The 25,480-nt window shown below is 36.7% G+C and overlaps 1 protein-coding gene across 8 annotated transcripts in view; it reads right to left on the bottom strand.

The window, feature by feature from the left end:
- Window positions 1–25,480, bottom strand: part of relch.S (RAB11 binding and LisH S homeolog) — an 89,351-nt gene that overhangs the window by 49,873 nt on the left and 13,998 nt on the right. For 4 of the 8 annotated variants that reach the window (XR_005962245.1, XM_041567657.1, XM_041567658.1 and 1 more), the window contains exons 2-13: window positions 23,925–24,014; window positions 19,350–19,421; window positions 19,176–19,231; window positions 18,280–18,393; window positions 17,094–17,285; window positions 15,764–15,855; window positions 14,007–14,306; window positions 12,201–12,276; window positions 8,334–8,429; window positions 8,200–8,223; window positions 3,362–3,474; window positions 2,193–2,283 (exon numbers count right to left, since the gene is read on the bottom strand). Coding sequence is in view for 7 of the 8 variants with exons in the window: in XM_041567657.1 (XP_041423591.1) it covers window positions 2,193–2,283; window positions 3,362–3,474; window positions 8,200–8,223; window positions 8,334–8,429; window positions 12,201–12,276; window positions 14,007–14,306; window positions 15,764–15,855; window positions 17,094–17,285; window positions 18,280–18,393; window positions 19,176–19,231; window positions 19,350–19,421; window positions 23,925–24,014 (1,316 nt within the window). In the remaining variant the exon portion in view is untranslated. The remainder of the gene's footprint in view (window positions 1–2,192; window positions 2,284–3,361; window positions 3,475–8,199; window positions 8,224–8,333; window positions 8,430–12,200; window positions 12,277–14,006; window positions 14,307–15,763; window positions 15,856–17,093; window positions 17,286–18,279; window positions 18,394–19,175; window positions 19,232–19,349; window positions 19,422–23,924; window positions 24,015–25,480) is intronic. The other 4 variants (XM_018269472.2, XM_018269473.2, XM_041567660.1 and 1 more) reach the window with 3 other exon arrangements.

The following is a 25,480-nucleotide window of genomic DNA, read 5'->3' as shown; positions in this document are numbered from 1 at the left end:
TTGTAATGTAGATGACTTTAAAGGAACAGTAACACCAAAAGATGATATTGCTTCAAAGGAATGACATTGTAATGTACTGTTGCCCTGCACTAGTAAAATTGGTGTGTTTGCTTTAAAAACAACAACAATAGTTTATATAAACAAGCTGCTGTGTAGCCATGGGGGTAGCCATTCAAGCTGGAAAAAGGCACAGGATATACTGCAGATAACAGATAAGCTCTGTAGTATAAAATGGGATTCTTCAGAACTTATATGTTATCTACTGTGTATCCTGGGCTTGAATGGCTGCCCCTATGGCTCCACAACAACTTGTTTATTTAAACCCATCCAGGGCAATAGTAAATTATGTTGTCATTCCTTTAAAGGGGTGGTTCAACTTCAAGTTAACTTTTAGCATGTTAAAGAATGGTCAATTCTAAGCAACTTTTCAGTTGGCCTTCATTATTTTTTATAATATTGAATAATTTGCTTTCTTCTTTTAAGCTTTTAATCTCTTTCCATCTTAAAATCTAAAAACAAATGCTCTGTAAGGCTACAAATGTATTACTATTGCTACTTTTTATTACTCATAGACCCTCTCCTATTCATATTACAGTCTCTTATTCAAATCAGTGCATGTTTGCTAGGGTAATTTGGCCACTAGAAACCAGATTGCTGAAATTACAAACTGAAGAGCCAAAGAATAAATAGCTAAATAACTCAAAAATCACAAATAATAAAAAATGAAAACCAATTACAAATTGTCTCAGAATATCACTCTCTACATCATACTAAAAGGCAATTTAAAGGTGAACCATCCATTTAAAAAAAAACTTTCATTTTGTGGTGATACTGTTCCTTTAAGAAAGAAGTACATATTTAAAAGGCTTCATCTTGCAGTTAACGTTTAGTATGACATAGAGAATGATATTCTGAGACAATTTGCAATTGCTTTCCATTTTTTATATAGTTTTTGAGTTATTTATCTTTTTATTCAGCAGCTATCCAGTTTGTCATTTCAAAATCTGGATGCTATGGTCCAAATTACTCTAGCAACCATGCATTGATTTAAATAAGACATGGAATATGAATAGACGAGTACCTGAATAGAAAGTTGAGCAATACAAAATAGCAACAACAATAAATTTGTAGCTTTACAGAGAATATTTTTTTAGATGGGGTCAATGACTCACATTTGATAACTGGAGTCAGAAGAAGAAGGCAAATAAAAAACAAGCTAAATGTGTGTTAAAATTGTATATAAATAATTTGATTCATTTTGAGTATTACAGTATTAAATAAAGAAAGTGAAGCGGAGAAGTAAACCACAGAACTCACTGACGGAATTTAAAAGTTAGCAAGATCATCAAGAGGAGCTGTCCAGAGATATATCCTGGGAGCTGTGCTGTTCAAAAGCCCCATACTTTATCAAAGGTAGGTATGGGCTTTATTTATCAAATCTTTCCAGCAAGCAAGAGTACTTTGAGCAGGTAGATTCAAGAAGAGTGCTATTGCCTTCCTGGCATTAAAGATCAACCACCTAACCAAGATGTGTGAATGTCTTATGCAGAGTTATATTCTTGGCCAGGCTTATGAGGCAAATCTTATTTGACATAAGCAAGCAAGCTTTGTTTCATAAAATCCAAAACTTCTTGACAAAACTAAGTTATGTGGGAAGGTATAAGGTTCAAATGCACTCTGGGTGAAGGTCTATAGAGTGGAGATGTAAAGGCATAAGAGAAGATCTCTACATCATGCTATACTGTATGAGGCTAAAACTGCTGATAATCAAAGAAGTAAGATATGACAAAGAGATATACCTTTAATAGACACAGATGACTTGTATTATATCATCACCAGTAGCAAGCTCCAAAAGGGTTACCTCTTTGCTTATAAATATGAAGTATACATGTGACACCAACTCCCTTATAGCTTTTATAGTCTACAAATAAGCCATAAGAGGTTGTCGGGGTCACGGTCCCCACTAACAAACATTTTTTTTGGGTAAGGTAAGTTATTTTATAGAAATGCTATATAATGTAGAACATTGCAAATACTAAAGTGTTACAAATAAAATACTGTATGTGCTAGTAAAGGGTAGTGCAGAGTAAAATAACAGGATTCCTGGGGGAATCAAATTCATTAATTCATTACAGTGCTCCACATTTAGTCCTAATTGTTTATCAGTGTTTCAGAAAAAAAATTTGTTTTACCTGTTCCCAACATTGTGGTAAAAGCTCGGCTTCCACTCGGGTTGGTCCCACATGACGAGCAAATGCAACACACCCAGTCAATATCATCTGCCTAAAGCATAAAAAACATTAAAACTATTACAATATCTTAAGAATAATTTCCCTTTGTGATCTTGCGCAATAGCGAAGAAACAAAAGGAATTCATACCCAAAAATAAAGCCAAGAAACAGTAGCCTAGAAGAATTTGGCTTAAACGAATAGCTATGCAAAATTCCAAGTGCTTGGAAGGGAGCCACTGCCCATAACTCAGGGTCAGCTGGGGAAATCCTGAGGCGATAAACCATTTAAATATTTAAGACAGATTGAAGGGAAGTCCGTTTCTAAATACCATGTCTCTCATGATTTAAGGGAAACAATCCTTAAAATTAACATTTAATAAAGTGTTTGTAGAAAAAGAAACTTATTCTATATATAACCATGTAAAGGTTCTGTGCAGTGATTAAGTTACTCTTTACTATCTCACTCAACAGTTGATCATGTAGTTTATCATACTTATGCAGCTTTGTTTATTTTGATAGACAGCATATATTTCGTGGGAAAAGTAGCACAAACCAATGTGTCTGTCCCATCAATGAAAATCTGACTCAGACTTTTACATGAAGACTTTGCCGAGAAGGGATACTGATGAGATTCCAGAAACAGTATACTGAATTTTTAATTAGTTAGAGATGGAAGCAAAATTTTAATTTCCATGATAGTTCCCCTTTAACTAGCAGTTTCTTTTTTAAATGTACTCTAAAAGTGATAATGACACTAAAAAACTACTTTTTAAAATATGAATGTACATTAAAAGTTACCTATAGGTCATGCTGATAAGTAATTAATGTAATTATGTAAGTAATTGTTAGTTGAAGTTCCTAAATCTGACTGTTTTGCCAACCTGACTGTCCCATCTCAGTCTGTCAGTTAGCGTTTCTAATGCGAACAGACTCCTGCGCACATAGGCGATCACAGGGAGTCAGATAGGTAATGTAAAAGCATTGGGCATATACTTTATGGCAAAATTAAAAGAAGCATGCAAAGTCAATTTTATGGCAGATGTAAAAAAAAAGGTTCATTTTGTGATGTCAGTCTCCCTTTAAGAGCAGGTTTCTTTCTATTTTTAATGGTATTAGTACTTAAATGTTACCTTTGTTCGTCATCTGGGCGCTTGATTAAATTGAACAGAATATGGAGGAGCTGGTCTCTTTCTTTGGACTCAGGGTGAAGGCAGGCCGTGCACAGTATAAGTGGTATCAACTCCTAAATATTGGGTGTGAGAAGGCAGTACATTATGGTCAGTACAAGTAATTACACACATTTATTCTGACCCAAGCTATATGCAGAATTGCATTCAGAGGAAGAGACTGTAGGTTACCTGCATCTGAAAGGACAGGGCATTCTTTAGACCAAGCTACAGCAGACACCTGAAGTGATAATTAAAGCATAGACCCTACATATATACCAAACATTACTGAACAGTACTGTATGCAACTGTTCTTATATGGGACAATGACAACTACAATACATACTATAGTTTTAAAGAATACAGCCATTATGCAGGCCATAAAACATGCATGTACAATAAAAAACCCACTTCCATTTTAGAAGATTTCCCCCCCCCTCTACATAAGCAGTTAAATGGAGTGGTTTATTTTGTGGCCTTACTTATGCAAAAGCCAAAAAATTCAAGAGAACATGGAACTCCAACATTATGTACCATAGGATTCAAAGAATGGGGAATATTTAAATTCCATTCAACCTAAAACACTACTAAACAAGAAACATAACAAAGAGATGATTTAATATTTAGAGTAAAGTGGTGCAAAGCTTTCCTGATAATAATCCAAAGCAAAAATATATTTTATCAACAAAAGTGAAATCTGTTTTCTATGGGTTACTACCCTAGGCAGATTTACTTGATTCCTTTGCAACAGCATAAACCCTTCAATGAACAAAATCAAGGCTAGTACAGAGAATATGCATCACAAATGACATAGTGCTGCATTTGGAACGTTGTATACATTTGTAGATTGATTGTAGACAAATATTCTAAAAAACAACAATGTTAATATGTTAAATATACTGCACTGGTAAAGCAGTTTTTAAACAGATAAAGGGACTATGCTGCCATCTTGTGGTTTTAAATATCCTACTGCTCACACAGCTACAGTAGCAGTATATTAACATAAGTGCAAGGAATAGCTTCTGTTGAAAATTTTTTTTGCCTATTAATTTTTGTTGTTAAGATAAATAGGACATATGAATTTGATTGAGAAATCCTGGTGTGCTTCAGCAAACGTTCTATGGATATACTGTACAATTTTTCTGAATAGCACCCAGTTGTTTGTCCTATAGGTGTGTGCCTACGCCTTTCTATGCATATATATGGAAAAACAATCCCTGTTTTGTTTAAAGGGTAAGGCATTTTTTAGTAGATGTATGAACAAAATGTCTCAATGTCTTAAATATATTGATAATGGGTTGAGTGCAGAGGACTCTTGTATTTGTCTATATGTATTTTGTGGCCCAGCTTCATTGCACCCCCGCCTAATGGTTTTAAAAATTAGTGGTGAGCACAACATTCCCTTGTTTGTTATAGTTTATACAGTGACCAGCTCCATGTTGTAGCTCCCACCCTTCCCAGCTATAGTCAGGTGATCCCACTGGTGGCTAATAAAAGGGGCAGCCAAGTTTGGGAGTTTTACTTTGAAAGCAGCAAGTAAGTTGCAGGTAAAACGTAGCCCCTTTGTAAAATGTATAATAAAGCAATAGAATTCTAAATTATTCCTATTTTGTCAGTATGACACAGTACTCTACAGTGTGAGAAGGATGACAGAAAGTTTTTGTTTTTTTGGCAAAGGCAATATTTCATTGTGTGCAGAAAATCAAACTAGTATCTTAGAATAAAGTGCTCAGGTATTTTCCAAACCTTTTAGCATACAATTGTTATATAAAGATTTCAAATATACTATATCACTCTAATTGACAAACCCACTCACAGACAACTCCCTACATTCCCTTTAATGCAAGATCATACATTTAAATCAATACATGATTGATTATAGACTAAACCGCAGTATAAAAGGCAGAATAGCATGACATGCCTATTTTATTTTTTAACAGCTATTAAACATAAAGGCAAAAAAAAGAAAAAAAAAAAGCATACATCTGATTTAGGAATTTCTTTTTCTGACTTGTGCCACAATCCCTAATTAAAAGATCAATCAAGGCTGCATTTCAAAGCATGCAAAGGACAGCGAATATTAAAGGGGATGTAAACCAGAAAATACAATTTTCACCAATGATAGAAATTTTAATTCTAAGCATATTTTCCTATGGATAATTCACATTTAAAAAAATTTAAAGGTTATTTCTAAATACATAGTGCTTTCAGTAGTAGTCTGTCTATTAATTCCTTGGTGGTTCTGAGATTAATGTATGATAAGCCAGCCGATTTAGTGAAAGTGACCAACCAGAAGTGCAGAAAGGAACAGAAAACACTGCATTCAACATTAAAAACATTCACAAATAAAAAAATGCTAATAAATGCATAATATTGCTTATATTAAATCTCTTTTAGTAGGCAACTTTTTAGAGGTTTACAACCCCATTAATGACCTTTGTTTATTAAAAATGTACATGTATGTACTGGAGCAGAACTGTAATTGTTTATTCAGGAACAGCAGTTTGCAAATATGTATTTAAACGCAAAACACAATCCCCCACATACTAAAGGCACTAAATTTGTCCAGAAGCAGTAGTCCATACCATCCAATAAGATGCATGCTTTTAAACAGATGACCAGTAAATGCTACCTGTTGATTGGTAGCCATGGGATACTGCACCTGTGCAAAACTTTAGGGGCAGATTTATCAAGGGTCGAATTTCGACCCCTCGAATTTGACCCTCGAAGTAAAATCCTTCGAATTTGAATAACGTATTGGCGCAAAACGTTCAATCGAACGGTAAAATCCTTCTAATCGAACGATTCAAACGATTTTAAGCGATCGGTCAAATGATTTTTATTTGATCAAAAAAAACTTAGGCCCCATAGGCTAACATTGCACTTCGGTAGTCTTAATGTGGCGAAGTATGAAGTCAAAGTTTTATTTTAAAGAGACAGTACTTTGATTATCGAATGGTCGAACGATTTTTACTTCGAAATGTTCTAATCATACGCTTTGATCGAAATTGACCAATTCGATGGTCGAAGTTTTTTTTTGTATTCGAACCATTCACTCGAGCTTAGTAAATTTGCCCCATAGTGTCTTTTATTACATAAACCCTATGGTTCTGAAGCATGGGTAGACTGGATTTAAAAGGAAAGTATACCCTTGTTTTTAACATGAACCCATTAAGCTTGAGTCATGATAAAAAAAACAGAGGCTGACTAAACTGCCAGAAATAAATGCATTATTTTTTACACAAACATACCTTATTTTAGTTTGAAAGCAATCCAAGCAAAGTTAGAAATACCCTGGCCTTGACCTAGAGATTATGTGATTTGAGTGTTATATCAGAGACAATTGCATTCTATTATATTGTCTATGGTAGGGTATTTTCTGGCATTGCCCTTAAAGAAGAAGGAAACCCCCTGGGCGCAAAACCCCTCCCCTGTGTTGCCCCCCCTCCCTCCTCCCCCCTGGCCTACCTGTCCCCCTGGGCAAATGCCCCTAACTTTGTTACTCACCCCTCTGCGCAGGTCCTGTCCATGGAGTTCACAGTCGAATGTCACAAAGTTTTCCGATTTCACTTTGTGACATTCGGCGCATGTGCAGTAGATCCGTACCGTTACCTGTTCCTACTGCGCATGCGCCAGAAGACGCCGGTCAAAGCAGGAAGAAGACGCGCGTGGGAGAAGATTGCGACTGTGAACTCCGTGGACAGGACCTGCGCAGAGGGGTGAGTAACAAGTTAGGGGCATTTGCCCATGGGGACAGGTAGGCCAGGGGGGAGGAGGGTTCAACACAGGGGAGGGGGAGGGGTTTTGCGCCCAGGGGGTTTCCTTCTCCTTTAAATGGACCATATCCTTGTCCACCAGAGGCTATTGGCATCACCTACCCCTTGTTCCAAGTAAAAAAGATGCATTCTGGGAATCAAAGTCCCTTCTTCTTTTCTAAAAGGACTATGCTGAAGGACGTGCGTGGAGGTAGTGACGGACAGATTATCTAATCTATACAAAGAAGTCCCAGTGAAGCATATGAGAAGTGAGATAGAGTTGCTAGTGTCTTGCAGTGTACGGAGAAGGGGAGGAGAAGGAGGAAGGATGGGACTCTGAGTTGGTGGTGCACAGTCCTCCACGGAAAGGAGAAAGAACTTCAACATTCTTACAGTCTCATAGGGTAGGGATATGGTCAGTTCAAATCAGGGGCAGGGGATTTCTTACAAGGGTTTCCTTTCAAACATCAGGTGTTTATTGAAAAAAACAAAAAAAAAAAACATTTCTCAATTTTTAAACATGAGACCAGCAAAATGGGGTCATATCAAGAAAGGGGGGGGGGGGTTCCCGTTAAAGAATATCCATATTACCTGACCTCCTCTTCCTTAATGAACTCAGAATATACTTGCCGGTGGGTTCTCAGGGCAAGCATTACAACTATTGTTTAAAACATTGGCGAGAAATACAAAATAAAATTCCTGTAACCACTGTGACATCCTTTCCTACCAAAGATGTTCCAACTACCATAAAAAGAATGGTGGTAATAATGAGCTGAAAGGTAAACCCTTCTAACACATTTTGTGTGGGTGCACCTGGAGAAATGCAACAATTAAGCTAGCAGACTATATATATATTTATTAAAACCTTTTTAGAAAGGAAAGACTGAAGGATCCCTGCTTCTACATGCCTGACGTGGCGTGTACATCAACACCAACAGTAAATACAGACAAGGTACCAAAAAGCAGTACTTGTGGGTTCCAGCAGGATATTAGATCTAAAGCATATAGGGGAGAGGACAGGATACCATGCAGCAGCACTGAACTCACCTGACAGAGATGCACAACCATTCTCTAGAAGAAGATGCATGCACAAAAAAAGAATGTCAACTAACTACAATTTGAAAGTATTTTTTCTTTTCTCCACTGTGCAGAACTGACAAAATGTAGATGGCATACCCTACCTCTCTCTTGGCAAGAAGCACATTTGGGACAATATGAGGCAGACAGCGTCCAAGCATCTTCATAACTCCATTTTCACTGTCAGCAATCCGTGAAACCTGTTGTTCAAATGGAAAATTTCAGAGTACCACAAATAGAGTACAGCTCATTAGCTGCAAAATACACTATGTAAATCACTTCCCGACAACTGACCTTTATCAAGCTTTAATTACATAAAACCTATATTTTGAATTTAGTGAAATAGATGGTGATATCTAAAGCTACAATGGCCCACACACACACACACACACACACACACCTTTCATACCGCACAGCTTTTTCTCTGCCAGCTAAAAAATCCTGACAGAGATGTGCTGTATTCCTAAATCTCTCTAGAACCATTAACCAAACAACATCCAAAGATAATTAAGTTGGCCAATCACAGGAACAACTGCCTACTTGGCTAAACATGTAAATACCAGATCACACTGAAAGCCATGTTTTGCATTTGCCATTAAAGTCAACCACCATTGTGCACATTTATCTGCAAGACCATGGGAATATACTAATACCCAAAAAGGTTTTCTGTAAGTCTGCTTATTTTAATTAGTCATCATAAAAATTTTTTGGTACACAGTCATATTAGTAAAAATCTCACGGGTTATGGCATGGAGTCTGGGTGCACATGCCCCAGAACTACAGTTCAAGGTGGAGGTAACATGCCAGAGAAAAGGCAATGAAAGGCACTCACAGATCCCACAGGACAGGCAAGTGTAAAAGAACTGCAGATTTTTATTTAGGCAAATAACAGAGAAGCCTTATGTGGTTCATGCCCATGGGCACTTAATCATAGGCTGAGCAAACACAATAAATATACAGAATATATACCCAATACACACCAATCAACAAATCACATTAATTAGCCAATAAGGAACAGGGGGAGGGACATAAAAACAGGTTTCAATATTTTTTATTGAAATTTTTTAAAAATAGAACATACAGTCATAAATATGACATATCTTATTAATAGGGGAGGGACATAAGGGGTGTGTAAAAGAAGACTGAAGGCATCCTGAGGCATACAGTTGAGCATCATTCATAATAACAGGACACATCAAAGTCATAATTTAGACCCTGAGGTTGTCTTGTTCTTAAATCAAAAATCCGTTTCACTTCCCTTCGATCCCTGCTTATTTTAATTCCAACCATTGACACAGTTTTGTCAAAGCTGTTCTACTTAGTCAATGTTTTCTGCTTGTTTGTATTGGGTCAGCATTGGCTGCAATGATTAGCATGATTAACTTTCCCCTAAGGCACAAAATGTGCAAGGCTTGTATTTTTTGAATAAAACCTTTACATTTGGTTGTGACAGCCGGGACATGCCAGTGTACAGTTTAAAATAAGAACTCCATCCCTTTCCCACTCCACTCTTTTTTTGTTTCTGTTTTATTCTTTAAATATAATATCAATATTTGGTTGTAGGTTAGGTCTACTTACACAACAGATTTTATCAGTCTGTCACCTACTCCGCAATATACAGTTAGGTCCACAAATATTTGGGCAGAGAGCAGGGCCGCCATCAGGGGGTCACAGGGGGACAGTTGTCCCAGGCCCACAGAGTTTTGTGTCTAAGGGGGGGCCTGGCCATGTTTCACTTACTTGATTAGGCCCCCCCCAAGCTTTCAGCGTGCTGCCAGCTGCACAAAATAGGACACAGCACCTCTGTGCACGGAAGCTTTTCTCCTATTTGGGTTGAACAAAAAGATTGCATAAAATGTGAGAAACTAAAGCCTTTTTTTAACACAATCACTTAATTTCAGGGGCTCCAAAGCAATTGGACAATTGACTCAAAGGCTATTTCATTGGCAGGTGTTGGCAATTCCTTTGTTATGTCATTATCAATTAAGCAGATAAAAGCCCTGGAGTTGATTTAAGGAGTAGCTGCTTGTTTGTGGAAGATTTTGCTGTGAACAGACATGCGGTCAAAGAGCTCTCCATGCAGGTGAAACAAGCCATCATTAATCTGCAAAAACTGAAAAAACCCATCCGAAAAATTGCTACAATATTAGGAGTGGCAAAAGCTACAGTTTGGTACATCCAGAGAAAGAAAGCACTGGTGAACTCGGCAACGCAAAAAGACCTGGACGTCCACTGAAGACAACAGTGGTGGATGATCGTAGAATAATTTCCATGGTGAAGAGAAACCCCTTCACAACTCTCCAGGAGGTGGGCATATTGATATCCAAGTCTACCGTAAAGAGAAGACTGCATGAAAGTAAATATAGAGGGTGCACTGCAAGGTGCAAGCCACTCATAAGCATCAAGAATAGAAAGGCTAGATTGGACTTTGCTAAAAAAAAAACATCTAAAAAAAGCCAGAACAGTTCTGGAAAAACATTCTTTGGACAGATGAAACCAATATCAAACTCTACCAGAATGATGGCAAGAAAAAAGTATGGAGAAGGCGTGGAACAGCTCATGATCCAAAGCATACCCCATCATCTATAAAACATGGAGGAGGCAGTGTGATGGCTTGGGTGTGCATGGCTGCCAGTGGCACTGGGACACTAGTGTTTATCGATGATGTGACACAGGACAGAAGCAGCCCAATGAATTCTGTGGTGTTCAGAGATATACTGTCTGCTCAAATCCAGCTAAATGCAGTCAAATTGATTGGGAGATGTTTCATAATACAGATGGACAATGACCCAAAACATACAGCCAAAGCAACCCAGGAGTTTATTAAAGCAAAGAAATGGAATATTCTTGAATAGCCAAGTCAGTCACATGATCTGAACCCAATTGAGCATGCATTTCACTTGTTGAAGACTAAGCTTTGGACAGAAAGGCCCACAAACAAACAGCAAATGAACGCCGTTGCAGTAAAGGCCTGGCAGAGCATTAAAAAGGAGGGAACTCAAAATCTGGTGATGTCCATGACTTCAAGACTTCAGGCTGTCATTGCCAGCAAAGGGTTTTCAACCAAGTATTAGAAATTAACATTTTATTTTCAGTTTTTTAATTTGTCCAATTACTTTTGAGCCCCTGAAATGAAGTGATTTTGTTAAAAAAAGGCTTTAGTGCCTTACATTTTTATGCAATCTTTTGTTCAACCCACTGAATTGAAGCTGAAAGTCTACAGTTCAACCAGGGCCGGGCCAGCCTAGGCAGGCGCCCCAGGCAACCCGACCTGCCGCGTCCCCCCCCCCCCTACACTGAGCGCGCGCAGGCACACTGACAAAAGCGTCACAGTGCACGCCACTCTCACTTAGGTGCACGCGCGTACACATCGCATGCCACACTCCTGTCTCAAAGGAGTGTGCGCATATGCACAAAGAACAGTAATGAAGACCGGACAGGGGTAGGCAGCAGTTAACGGTACGTGCTGGGCGCCCCCTAAGCTTTGCACCCTAGGCACGTGCCTACCCCTAGTTCCGCCCCTGAGTTCAACTGCATCTGATTTGTTTCATTTAAAATTCATTGTGGTAATGTACAGAACCAAAATTAGAAAAAAAATTGTCTCTGCCCAATATTTATAGACCTAACTGTAGGTAGTCATGGTAAGACTCTGTACTTTTTTTTTTTTTAAATGTCAACTGATGTATGTGTTGGACAATGACTTAATAAGATTTATTTCCTCAGAATAATATTTAATTTCCTCAAATGTGTACAATCTGCTTGTGTACTGTTATTTTTCTTTGTTTAATACATAAACAAATGTTTAAAAAACAAAAAAACAAAGTGTACACCACAGTTCTGCAAAATCTGGAGTGCTGCAGAGGAAAGGTTTTGTATTCCTTTAGAAGCACATTTAAATTATTGACTTTCAAAATATGTAAGAAAATCATAAACCAATAAATTATATAAATAGCTATTGTTTCCCCATTTACCTCTGAGCCCAAGCGACTATCTGCTGACATTCGACAAAAAGAGAGCAGTGCCTGATGAAACGCAGGTGACAGTTTCCTACAAGACAGTATTAAAATAATGTGAGATTTAATGAATAGAACAGATGAACACAAGCAATAGCAGCCATGTTAAAATGAATTCAACCAAATGCTCTGCTTGCTGTAACTAGGCTGCTATTACCCCAATGGAAACTAAAATACCAGTTTTATGACTGCAGTAATATCCAATTATAATAGACATCACTTAAGCTTTTGGGTGTTGTAATGCTACTGCATATCACTACAGTAAACTACATCTACATTCCAAAACTATATGGATGTGAAAACTGAACACAATATTGAAAGAAAGTTAATTTGAGAAAACAAGTTCTTTATAACAACAGAATAGAATCAGTTTTATTCATCATGTGGTTTGTTCACATGACACCTAATGACACTCATGTAATGAATGTGGAAGATGTGTGAGACACTTGCCCATATTTTCTATTACATGTTTAGGAGTGTAAGGTTTTCCTATACCCCAAGGAATGTGTTAGCCAACTAGGCTGGGTCCTTTTTCCCATAGGGGAGGGGGAGTAGTTCCCCAGAGGTTATAAAAAGGGATGGTGCCATGTGTTCTGCCTCTTTCCAGTGCACCCATTGTGTAAATTACCTGCTGCCACTACTGTGAAGTATACCGTCTGAGCACACATCTTAAATATGTGACTGAATATTGAGAGTGAATACTGTGTGCACTTCTACCAATTGGTAATCCCTTAATCCATACCATAAGCGGGGGCCCCACCAAAGATAAAGAGTCTAATTAAATTGTGCCTACTGGGAGTTGCTGGGAGTTGGACCCCTTGCCCGGGTACTGAAACCAGTGGTTAGTAACCCAAGGGAAGGTTTAGGAAGACCCCGACCCATCCACCTGTTACACATGGTGTAGTCTAGTCTTCCCTTATATAAACAAAACAGAACTAAACATTTTTTTCTAAATCACCGATGTGCTTACTCCAACCATTTCCCATTATTTTATTAAAACAACTTTGACCAAACTCCTGTCCACAATTTTATTTATCAATAAATGTACTCAAAAACAAAACTGGTGCGGGAAAAGACTCATGTAAAAATACGAATAGTAAGTTTTAGGTTGTTTCCAAAAACATGGAACCCAGCCCAGATAATCATAACTTCCAATTGTAAAAGGGACACCTGCCATTGACTTCTACATGATCTCTGCAGGTTTGAGATTGAGAATTTTTTTTATTGTGACTTTAAGTAGCCTCAGGGTATAATAAATCTCGAAAAAAAAATGGTGTTTTCCCTTTTAAAACTCCGACCAGAAAAATTTGGACTTTAGTATATAACTCCCTAAATGTATTGTTGAGGCAATAAAGAGAGATGGCCTGTCATTTGTAGAAGAGCAAATACAGCTATTTAAATGAGAAAAATAAATACATATAGCAAACAATAATTGTTGCTAAACTGTTAACAGAGCAGTTGCTTGCTTATTATCTGTTCCTGCATATTAAGCAGAATGCGTTAAAATGGCATACAAAGTCTGCAAATGGACATTAATTTCTTTATTTTAATTGTTATACTTACCGGCCCTCTTTTCTTCCTTTAATCAAACAAACACCTATATTATTTTATATTTCTTTCTTTTTTTTGTGGATGTCTTCCAGAGAAGCTGCAGAAGTCCAAGTACTGTCAATGCACAGTGCTCCATATGTAGGTAGCACTACATAAAAAAAAAAAGTTACAGTTCTTTTAACTTACTGCAAAACTCTGCAATACATTGCTTACCTATTGGGTTTATCAAAGTGGACACCGTCTTTGCTGGGTGGAGCAGAGAGAAGTGTCGTCTTGCGGATTTTTGCTATGTCAGGGCTGGGAGGGATATCCTGTGACACCTGGTAGAGTGGCTCAGATTCACTTTGCTGAGAAGGCAGACCATCCTCTGTTCCTTCACATTTAGCATCACTATCTGTAATTCGGATATCTATGTAGTGGTCACTCTCTTCTGAAGTCTGACTCTGCAACCTGCCAGAGGTTGGTGGGGCAGCAGTGCAAACCTCTGCAGCAGATTGAAGAGATTCAATTTGCCTGCAAAATAAATTGTACACATGCTTGAGTACACATAAAAACTAATGCTGAATTTACTTAATAAGTACAGGTATGGGACCTGTTATCCAGAATGCTCAGGACCTGGGGCTTACAAGATAACAGATCTTTCTGTAATTTGGATCTTCATACTATAAGACTACTAGAAAATCATTTAAACATTAAATAAGCCCAATAGGCTGGTTTTGCTTCCAATAAAGATTAATTATATCTTAGTGGGGATCAAGTACAAGGTACTGATTTATTATTACAGAGAAAAAGGAAATCATTTTTACAAAATGTGGACTATTTGGATAAAATGGAGTCTATTGGAGACTTTCTCTAATTTGGAGATTTCTGGATAATGGGTTTCCAGATAATGTATCCCATACCTGTACCACTATTTCTGAATTTGCAGCACATTAATTCACCCTAAGCACAATGCCATTAACATGTACTTGCCAGGCTGGCCTGGCGGTGCACTTTGTATTGGTACTGCTAACTCGATAGGTCCAATGTTATACCAATACTGCACAGACATATTCTGGAATGATTAGACTATGTATAGGTTTTTTATGCTATTTGTAGGGCAAGTCTAATGTATTTGCTTGTTACCAATGTGTTTGTGATAAGCAGCAAAGCTTGCTTCTTGAAGTCTTGATAATGTGGAGCACTAATGGCCCACATACAATGCCACTTCTTCTTTCTTGCATATTTGTGTGTTCAAAAATTCTGAAATGGGTTAGCACAGGAACAGAACTAGTAACACCAAAAAATGAAAATGTCAAAGTAATGAAAACATCACATACTGCACTGATAAAACTGTTCTGTTTGCTTCAGAAACACTACTATAGTTCATATAAACAAGCTGCTGTTTAGCAATGGCGGAAATTGAAAAAAGGCTATATGGCACAGGTTAAACAGTGGATAACATAACACCATTATGTTTTATTATCTGCTATCTACTGTGTAACTTAAGCCCTTTCTCCTTTGAATGGCTGCCCCCATTGCTACACAGCATCTTATTTATATAAACAATAGTAGTGTTTCTGAAGCAAACACAACAGTTAGTTTTCCCAGTGCAGAGAAACACTGCATTAATTTGTATTACTTTAAAAACATTTTTTGATGTTACTGATCCTTTAAGTTGATCAAAGCAGCCACAAGCAGTGTGGCTAATTTTAAGGTAAATATAGCACCCTGATTACTAGATTGAGTAGATAATTAAAGCTTGCCACAAAACAAATTATTATTGTTAATTATAATGTGCCACTGTCTATAACAATGCTTTAAGGGATACAAAAACATTTCAGTTTAAGTGAATCAGACAAACATTTCACCAGAATAGATGCAATTAATATTCCATACTCTTAGGAGAGAGTAGGGGTGGACCCTGGTCATGAAAGCTTACAATCTAAGTCTCAGCCTTTAAAAGATGTAAAACAAATTAGACGGTTTACCTCTCAAGATTACCAATTTGCTCCAGCAAAGCAGCTTTCTCATTGTTGCACAGTATAATTTTATCTTCCAGTTCTTTAATTATTGCTGATTGCTAAAATAAACAGTAAAGAACAACATTAGCTACATATTGCATTTGTCATCATATGCATGCATGAGAGAATCACACTGTTGGAATGGAACAGATGGGGTACAGCTATAAAATTTAAGGCAATAAGTAAAACAAAGGGTGAAACGTATGCAAGGGAAAATTTGGTCAGTCTTGCAGATATCTAAAAATGAAACAAAGAATTACTTTTACTTATTTTATTTTTTTTCACTCGAGTTTGCTGTGTAATTTTGTCTTTAATTACAAGTGTGCACGATGGTGTAGCCACATGTAAAAAAATATCAATAGAAATGTATGTAAAACCACCATGGATACAAGGGATGTTTAAGAAACTTGCATTTTTTTATATCACTTTTCATACCTTTATCCCATTGATTTTTATTAACTTTGACATATCCAGGGTGCTGTGTAATTGTAAGCTCATATGGAATATATAGACCTATAGTACATTTTAAGCCAATTTTGTTGTACAAGTAGATTGCCTGTGCCCCTTCACAAATAATCCAGAGTAGACAATATTGCGTGTGCTTAAACCACTTTATTTAACCTTGTAAGTTGGGCGCAAAGCAGTCGGGAAACCCTTGACAGGCATTTACATAGAGAATGAAGAAAAGATACCGCTGCAGAACCTCTTTGTTGCAAAAAGTGAAAACTTGAATTTATAAGGTCAGACAACTAGGCCAGCCTGGTTGTCTGACCTAATAAATTCAAGTTTTTACTTTTCACAAATAATCACTTTATTTAATTGCTTTATATATTCTACCATTTTACAGACTTTATAAATTAATACAATTTGATGCATTACTAATCATGTTCTTAGTAATGAGGCATGGGTAAGACAGAAACCTGCAGGTTTATTCTGCCAATAATTGAAGTGACGTGTAAAAGCTACATAGACAAGCATGATTTTCAATATCTTGGGTGCCTATGGCCATGTACATGAGCAGTATAGGTGCCTGAAAACTTTGCTATATTAAACTTGTGAGTGATCCTGGAAAGTTGAAAGGGACCACTGGGAAGAGGCTAAACATGGTGGCAATGATAGGAATATTCCCTGGGCCAGTGCATTGTTCAGTGAGGAGAAGCAATAGTCCAGGGCCAGCAGTTAGTTATTGTACTCACAGAGTGGGGGATGAATAACAATTGGGCACCACAGTGATTTTTCACTTTTCTCGACCTTTAAAGTCTGCATATACTACTTTGACATTAAATTTATATCTTACCTGGGAAATATGGGAGTCTGGTGCAATTTGTTTAACAGCCTGGATGGGCTCCAGGTCACCTTCACTAACACCAACTGCAATGTCTACAACATCTTTTGAAAGAGTTTGATGGTTACTTAAGTTGCGATACAGCTGCAGCAAGTCTGGTGGCTTTGGAGTATTCAGGCCTACATCATCCCAAAGTTCAAAATCCTACAAATAAGAATATTAAAATGTTACACAGCTGCCAAACTGGTGATTTCCTTAAATTGTTTCTACTGCAATAGAATATTTTAGAATCGTTTTTTTTTTTTTTTAAATGGTCAAAAGTGTTGTTTAAATTACCAGAGAATTGATAAGAGAAAGGTGAAACAGAATCCAAATGATGCTGAACACTATGAGCACAAACTGTTCAGTTAATTAAGGAGACCTTATATTTAGACCAAGAGAAAATGTGTGCATTTGTTACCTGCTTATTTCACTTACTTCCAAACAGTATGCTTTCTTACAGCAAGTGTATTAATATTTTAGCATTTCAGTGGTGTAGCCTCATTCTACAAACCACACTGTATTTGTGATAAAATATAATTAAGTAAATATAACACAGAGAGGGAGGCCATGTTGAGGCATAAGAATGCATATTATGAATAAGTGCCACTACTTGCTCATCATGCAATTGAGTGCTATACAATATGGCAGCCAGCACCGAGAGCTCCCTCAAACTGCAAGTGACCTAGCGCTGGTGGGGCTATTTTTTTTCCTAATTGTATTCTGTACTTTTTTCCATAGATTTACAACATAAAAGAATGCTAGAGAATGTGAAGTGCCACCGATTTTGCCATCACTAGTAAAGTGTTGTCTGAGGCAAGTTCTCATTTTGGCTGATCGCAGTAGGTATTTAATAAAAGGTGATTACATTAATAAGACTAATGCATTCTTTGTATACACACACACACATATGATTTATATTTTGAATATGCAGCTTTGAACAAAAGTATGGACAAATAAGAGAAATTCAAAAACAGTAAATAAATATTAAGTTACATTAAAGATGTAAAGTCTGTATTAAGATAGACTAGAGGAAGGAAGTACATGCTCATGTATCTTTCAAGTTAGGGATCAGGAACTATATATAGCAAGAGCATGTTATCTAGGCACATTTCATAATTCATTCAAATAAAGTATTACTAGCACAGTGAAAACATACCTGATCATCATTTTCATCAGAAAAAGTTATTGATGAGAGCTTGTTATTATTTTTCAGTAAATACTCATTGACAAGGAAATTTAGTGCTCTTTTTTCAAGAGGTTTTATGGGCTCCTAAATGGAAAAAATACAAACCACATTAATATTAAAAAGATGCCAACACTAAAATATGTGGTATTCATAGCTTTTTGTTAAAATATAAACTTTAGACAAACCAAGATTAGTGGGGCTCATTTATAAACACTGGGTAAATTTGCACCTGGGCAGCAACCCATAGCAACCAGTGATTAGCTTTTTACAGGCAGCTGCATTGAGAACACTGAAAGCAGTCATCTTATTGCTATGAGTTACTGCCCAGGAGCAAATTTGCCCAGTGTTTATAAATGAGCCCCACTTTGTTCTCTGCTGATAAAGAATATAACAGCACATAACAGTGCAAGTGTATATTTCAAATTGTGCTTTTCGACTCCAATTGTTTAAAAAAACTCTTTAAAATTTCCTGAACATTAGTCTATCTAAATAACAGAAACAGCCCATCTTATTCACTCCACAATGAAAAAAAAGCATTTCATTACTATGTTTTAGAGCCCAAAACAGATGGTAAAAATTTTCGAACCTTGGAAATAACTTGTAAGAAATTATTTTTTTTATTAACAGTTTGGCTTGCCGATATTTTTTACCTATGTATGTGTTTGAATAAAAGTTTGAAGGCCTAATCTAAAGGTGCCACAATAAGTGAACATACATACAAGGGCCACAATATCAGGCCAAACCTTACAGCAAGTAAACACAAGAATAAATTATTTTAACCACTATGCTAAACAGCATTTGCACACCCAAATCAAAATTATAGTTTGGTAATATTTTCCTTAGACACACCCTCCCAGAGTACATACCTGAATTTCAGGACTTGATTTATAATTCTTTCGTTCCTGCAAAGGAACGTCATTTTCTGTAAGAAAAAAAAAAACCCAAAAAGCAAAATGACATTCTAAAAAAACATTACATAAAATGTACTACCTATGTTTACAGAGGAAAAAGGAAGAAAAAAAAAGTTGGAAGTACGCCACCTGCAGCCAATGTCAGGTTGACCCTGAGAGCCTGAATGGTTTCCTTGGCTTTCCGTAGTTCAAACTCCAGGACTGGATAGGGATTTGGATTAAACACACACAGGCATCCAACCAAGAAAAGGGAAACAAAAATAAAAATGAAAAGCAAAGATGGGTGTGGAAAAAATATATACAGTTTGTATTGAAACAGAAAGCATGCATTATAAATGGAACTAATGAAAGCATGCAGCAGAGTTGGCTTAGGAGCAGTCTGATAACCATTTTCATTTACATGTGAATCTCATGAATCCGTGTTAATTTCGAGCAGTCTGACAAGGGCTTATGTATGTTGAGTGACAAGAAATTAAAGATGCTGCCATGTGTTGCCATTTTGAATTTCTGTTGTATAGATGCTGCTAAAAGCATAGATCCTTACTGCATGTTCTGCTCAGATTAAATGGAAAGTTTACCGTAGCAGTGTTGGAATTAAGGAGCCTACAATATGTTTAATACATCCAGGGACCTTTCTCAAACAAAACAGTTTGTTTCTATACCGTTGGACTGCTAAGTAAATAAAACTTTATCAAGTGCAATGCTTTCATATTGAAGCTTTTTACTAGCACCCAGGCAATTCACCTTCACCTGTAGTGTGCTCCTCTCTACAAAGACTATATAATCATCCTATATGATATAATTTGTTCACAAAAAAATCCAGATTTAGGGGTAAAAGTGTAAGAGGAGTTTACAATTTAGGATTTAATATTATAAATATATTATATATACAGGTATCGGATATGTTATCCAGAATGCTCTGGACTTGAGATTTTAATTTCCATACCTTAAACCTACTAAACGTTAAAGGAAAAGTTCAGTATAAATATATAAAACTGGGTAAATAGATAGGCTGTGCAAAATAAAATTTTTATTTAGTTAGTTGGCCAAAAATGTAATGTATAAAGGCTAGAGTGACTGGATGTCTAACTTAACATAACACTACTTACTGCTTTGCAGCTCTTTAACTCTGAGTTAGTCAGCGACTTTTAGGGGGGGCCACGTGCAACGTGAATGATCAGTGAGTTTGCAATTGATCCTTAGCATGCAGCTCAAATTCAAAAGCAAACAGTTATGAACCATGTAGCCCCCCCCCAAGTCTCTGCCTGGTTACCTACCTGGTAACCAATCAGTGGAAACCAAGAGAGCTGAAAAGCAGGAAGTAGTGTTCTGGCTATTATGGTAGACATCCAGTCACTCCAGCCTTTATAGATATTTTTGGATAACTATATATTAGTAACATTTTTATTTTGCATAGCCTAACAATTCCTTTAACCCCAATAGGATTGTTTTGACTTGAATAAGGATTAATTATATCATCGTTTGAATCAAGTCCAAGCTACTGTTTTATTATTACAGAGAAAAAAGAAAATATTCTTTTAAAAATTTTAATTATTGGATAAAATGGAGTATGGGAGATGGCCTTGCAATAATTCAGAGATATCGGGATAACGGGTTTCGAGAAAATGGATTCGTACCTGTACACGTGCAAATGCAGTCACTAACGTAGGTACTAAATTATACTAGTGCAATTGCCTATTGTAACCAATCAGAAAGCTGCATTGATTTGCTAACTTCTAATGCATATGAATTATAACATGCTTCAAAAGCTAGAAAATTGCTAGAAAAAGCTAGAAAATTGCAGAGTTTAGCAAAACACAGCAAATCCAAAATGGCTAAATAAGTGCTCAAGACTACTGCTCTATTTACTTTTTCCTAATGGAAACAATGGCATAACAATGGCTGCTTCTTAATTTACCTATCCCAGTACAGAAATCTATACTGAAGATTGAAGGCAAGCCCTAATTAGTTTCTAAAAAGTAAGTATAAATTGTATCAAGAATGTCGACAGAGATGATTACTATGTGAAGACTATGTGGTGTTTGCTTCCATTACTAGGGCAGGATCCAATTTTAAGCCAAACCTTTCTGCACGTTCAGAACAAAAAAATTATATTCTACATGATATACATAAAACCAAGAATTTAAGGGGCAAAAATAAGAGAACAGTGAAAATAAATGCAGAAAGAAAGAATAAAAACAGGCAAAATGAAAATGATGACAACCCATGTCAGACGGCAAGAAAGTAATGTACAAAGGCAATGCTCAGACTCATTCACGATTTAGGGTGAAAGGACCAAACTAACACAAACACTCTGCTGTATGCTTCCTTTCCACACAGTAAAGTTCACAAGCATTTTATTAGCATATCCTATTAGGCTATGGACACATGTGCAAATCCTCGCCGTGGTTTTTTTTAAAAAAAAAAAAGCTGACAGCTGCGTAGATACGCTAGCAGGTTTCAAGTTTAGGCTATGGCACCGTGCCGCGGACCACATAGAAAATCTGCACATGTGTCCATAGCCTTAGGACTAAGCTACATGGGTGTTTTCTTTTGTGTCTGCTGCTCAATATTTTATCAACTGGCAGATTGTAAATGAGGTATTCTGGACACTGGTTACAAAAGGTAAGGGGATTTTGGATGCACTAAGGTTTTGCTATGATTTTCACCACATTGCACAGGTAGCTTATATATCCTGTGGCTATGTTCTCTTAACTGATCAGAACTAATAAATAAAATGAGCATTATATGAATTTGACTAGCAGGAGCATAGGTCATAGCATTCATGCAATTGAGCCTTTAAATAAACATTAATACATTTAAAACACGTCATATTTTAAATATGGAATTTCAACACGATTTAAGTGTAAAACAGGAAGAAACAACCCTTCACTAAATATCTACATATAATTTACACATTAATAGAGGGGATAACAGGTGATACCTTATTATTGGCTTAGCACAGGTAGGATCCACAGGAAATAAAATGTTTTATGACTATGAAAGAAGAATATGGCACTATATAAACTAGAATATGCAAAGGAAGGCTACTGCCCTGCACAGTGCACTCTGGAGATTCATTGTCTTCCAAAGTAGGCTAATCAACAGAAAAAAAGTATAAATTGTTTCTCATCATTTGTACAGCTCTTTAATCTAATTAAATTAAGTGATTTGTTATTCCTGGGAGATGCTTTATTAAAAATGTTATCGTTTAAAACACACAATCACTTAATAGCATTTTTAATAAAAGCTGAAAGGTGTATTACGTATGTACATAGGTGCTAAAATGCACCAATTCAGTTACCTATAGCAACTACTTATTTGCATCAGTCTCAAACTTGTAATAGACTGTTCAAAGCCAATTGTGGACTTGTTGCTATTGGCAATTGCAATCATACATGTTTTCCCTGCTCATTTTCTGACAAGCACTTGTTTGAACAGTGAAGTCAAAAACATGCAGCTAAGGTACAGAAGTGGATAGTAACAGCAAACATTTAATTTTTATCTTATGATGTGAAAAGGCTTTAAGGGTAAACTTGCTTTCTCTCCCCACCTTCAGGTAATAGTGTCACCAATGTGTTTTTCTGGCCTCATACTGCACATTATAAATATTAACAAATAAGATATTCTTAACTGGCTGCCACATGTGTCACTCACATCAGTCCTCATTTTAAAGGTTTTCACTGTCCCACTATCAGATTTAATCACCTATTACTTGTTTGGCCAAACTGTTACAGATCTGCTTATGGAGCATGTACAGTTCTCTGTCTAATGTGCAGATACAAGAACCCCTTATCTGGAAAAACACTTTCACACCAAAAGAGGCTTTGTCAGTATGTGCAGCTCTGCAAAATCAGCCAAAAGGAGATCAGATTAGGTAGGAGGACAAGGAATCCAAATCTGGTTGAAGAGAGGGAGCAAAAGTACACAGAATATGGAATGCAACAATTCTGGCTTTTTGCCTACATTAGCACCTATTTATCAAAGGGAAAAAAGAGGAGTTGCAAACCATAGCAATTCCTACATGGTATTTGCAACCATGTAAATATCAACAGTATAGGGATGGGTGGGTTTGTATACTGAAGTACAGGTCATAACCTTTTATATATTCCCCTATATGTAATAAAAGGTACTAAGTTTGTCCAGTTTTTTAAACAGGTATCCAATAACTACTACCTGCTGATTGCATAGGTGTAGTAACCAATAGCAAACAAATTTATTTTATTAAAGAACCCGGATTGTAGCCCATATTAATTAACAAGATAAGTGGTTACCTGCATTTTCTTTAGTTAAAGATGAGATTGTCAAGTGAATATTTAACATTTTGGTAATATGGATAGTTAAAGGATATACTTAACGAACAGGAGGACGGCACTCCGGGTAAAAGCAGGTTTTCATTGCAAGGTTCTGCAGAGATACATGGCCTTACGCGTTTCGGGAATACACTCCCTTAGCCATAGGCCTATAGAAGCCTATGACTAAGGGAGTGTATTACCGAAACGCGTTAGGCCATGTATCTCTGCAGAACCTTGCAATAAAAACCTGCTTTTACCAGGAGTGCCGTCCTCCTGTTCGTTTAGCATATGTTGGCAGTGGGGACGCTGTGGACTGAGCACCTGGGATACCCAGAGGAGCAGCCAAAGGGTGGTGAGTTCGGAGCTGTCCTAATTGGTTTTGGTAATTATAGTTAAAGGATATACTCACCTGCGACACGCTCATCAGTCTCTCGGTTGCCATCATCAGAGTACCGTGCAAAATCCAGTGAATCAAGTGTACTAATACTACCAGCTCTGTCTAAAAAAAAAGAGGTTGAGAGGCAAAGATTTAGAACAGGGAATATGCATAAACCAAGAGAATAGATTTGTGGTACTTTTGTGAGGACATTTAAAGAGGTTGCTTACCTTCCAATACTTTTTTCAGTTCAGTTAGTTTCAGATAGTTCACCAAAAATAAAACCTTTTTCCAATTACTTTCTATTTTCTATGTGTGAACTTTCTTCTAATATTGAAAAGTAAATGTATTTTTTCACCTTTCTAAAGGGGGGGGGGGTCACTGACCTTTTAAACTGTCCTAAAATGATACATTTAGTTGAAACATTTCTTATCTTTGTCTCTGCTGAGCAAAATCCCTGAATTTCATTAAAGGCAGCTGTTAGAATTGTTACAATAGTTGCTTATACTCTAGAGATGCTGCTGAGAAATGTATCAACTAAATGTAGCAAATTGTAACAGTTTGGAGTGTGCACCTGAATTACTGAGCTGCCAGACTGAAACAGCAGAGACAGAACATTCAACTCAAAACTTTTTTGAAAAAAAAAAGTAAAAAATATAAATGGGAAACAAATTGCAAAAAGTATTTATTTCTGGTGAACAATCTGAAAACAACTCAACTGAAAAAGTGTTTAGAAGGTGAATTATAGAAATGCATGCTACAGAGCTCTTTGTGTGACTGATATAAATGTTTATATGTATGCTAAGAAACCATTGTAGAATAAATAGAGCTTTGTTGCATGTAGTTTCAGTTCTCTCCTATTTGACTAGCAGGAACAAACCGTGGTCAGAAAAGACTCCTGTACGAGGAATTAAGGCTTGGTCGATGAATATAGCAACTTTTTATATTAGCAAGCAAGCTGCAGATATATTAACAGTGTGAATAACCCATTACAAATAGTATAGCCAAAATAGGAATGCTGAAATTTTACACGTGTAAACAATCCTTTACTTATTACAATACCTATAAAACTGTACTTAGGTGACTTTGACTACCATACCTTACATGTTGTTATAATAGTCACACCTAAGGCACTTTATCAGCATACGTAGCTTGCTTCAGAGTTGACACACTGACAAATTTCTTGGGAGCAGTTAACACTTACTGAACTAAGAACACAATACTGCCGCATAGCACAACACAGATGCCTCAGAAAGTGTGAAGCCATTACGTTTGTAACACACTGCAAGGGCGAGGAGCATATTCACTTGATAAATACAGCCCTCCAGCAACTGCTGAAGTGCAACTCTCAGGTGCAAACATTAGCAAAGCACAAAATGTCATTATAAAGATACATGAAACTTAGATCAACAGCTCTATACAGTAATTATTCAAGTGAATAACATTCTGTCAAAGTCTATATGGTCAGCTACTTCCATGGCCTTGAATATTAGAGGGAAGCCTATCATTTCACCAAGAAATGATCTGAGAAAACAAAACCCTTAATCAGATCAATCTAGTTATATCATGCACATAAAGAGATGCCTTCA

This window comes from Xenopus laevis, chromosome 6S, assembly GCF_017654675.1.
Source record: "Xenopus laevis strain J_2021 chromosome 6S, Xenopus_laevis_v10.1, whole genome shotgun sequence".
Classification (NCBI taxonomy): Eukaryota; Metazoa; Chordata; class Amphibia; order Anura; family Pipidae; genus Xenopus; species Xenopus laevis.
Note: the sequence above shows the minus strand (reverse complement) of the source record. Positions and strands in the feature narration are given on the sequence as shown.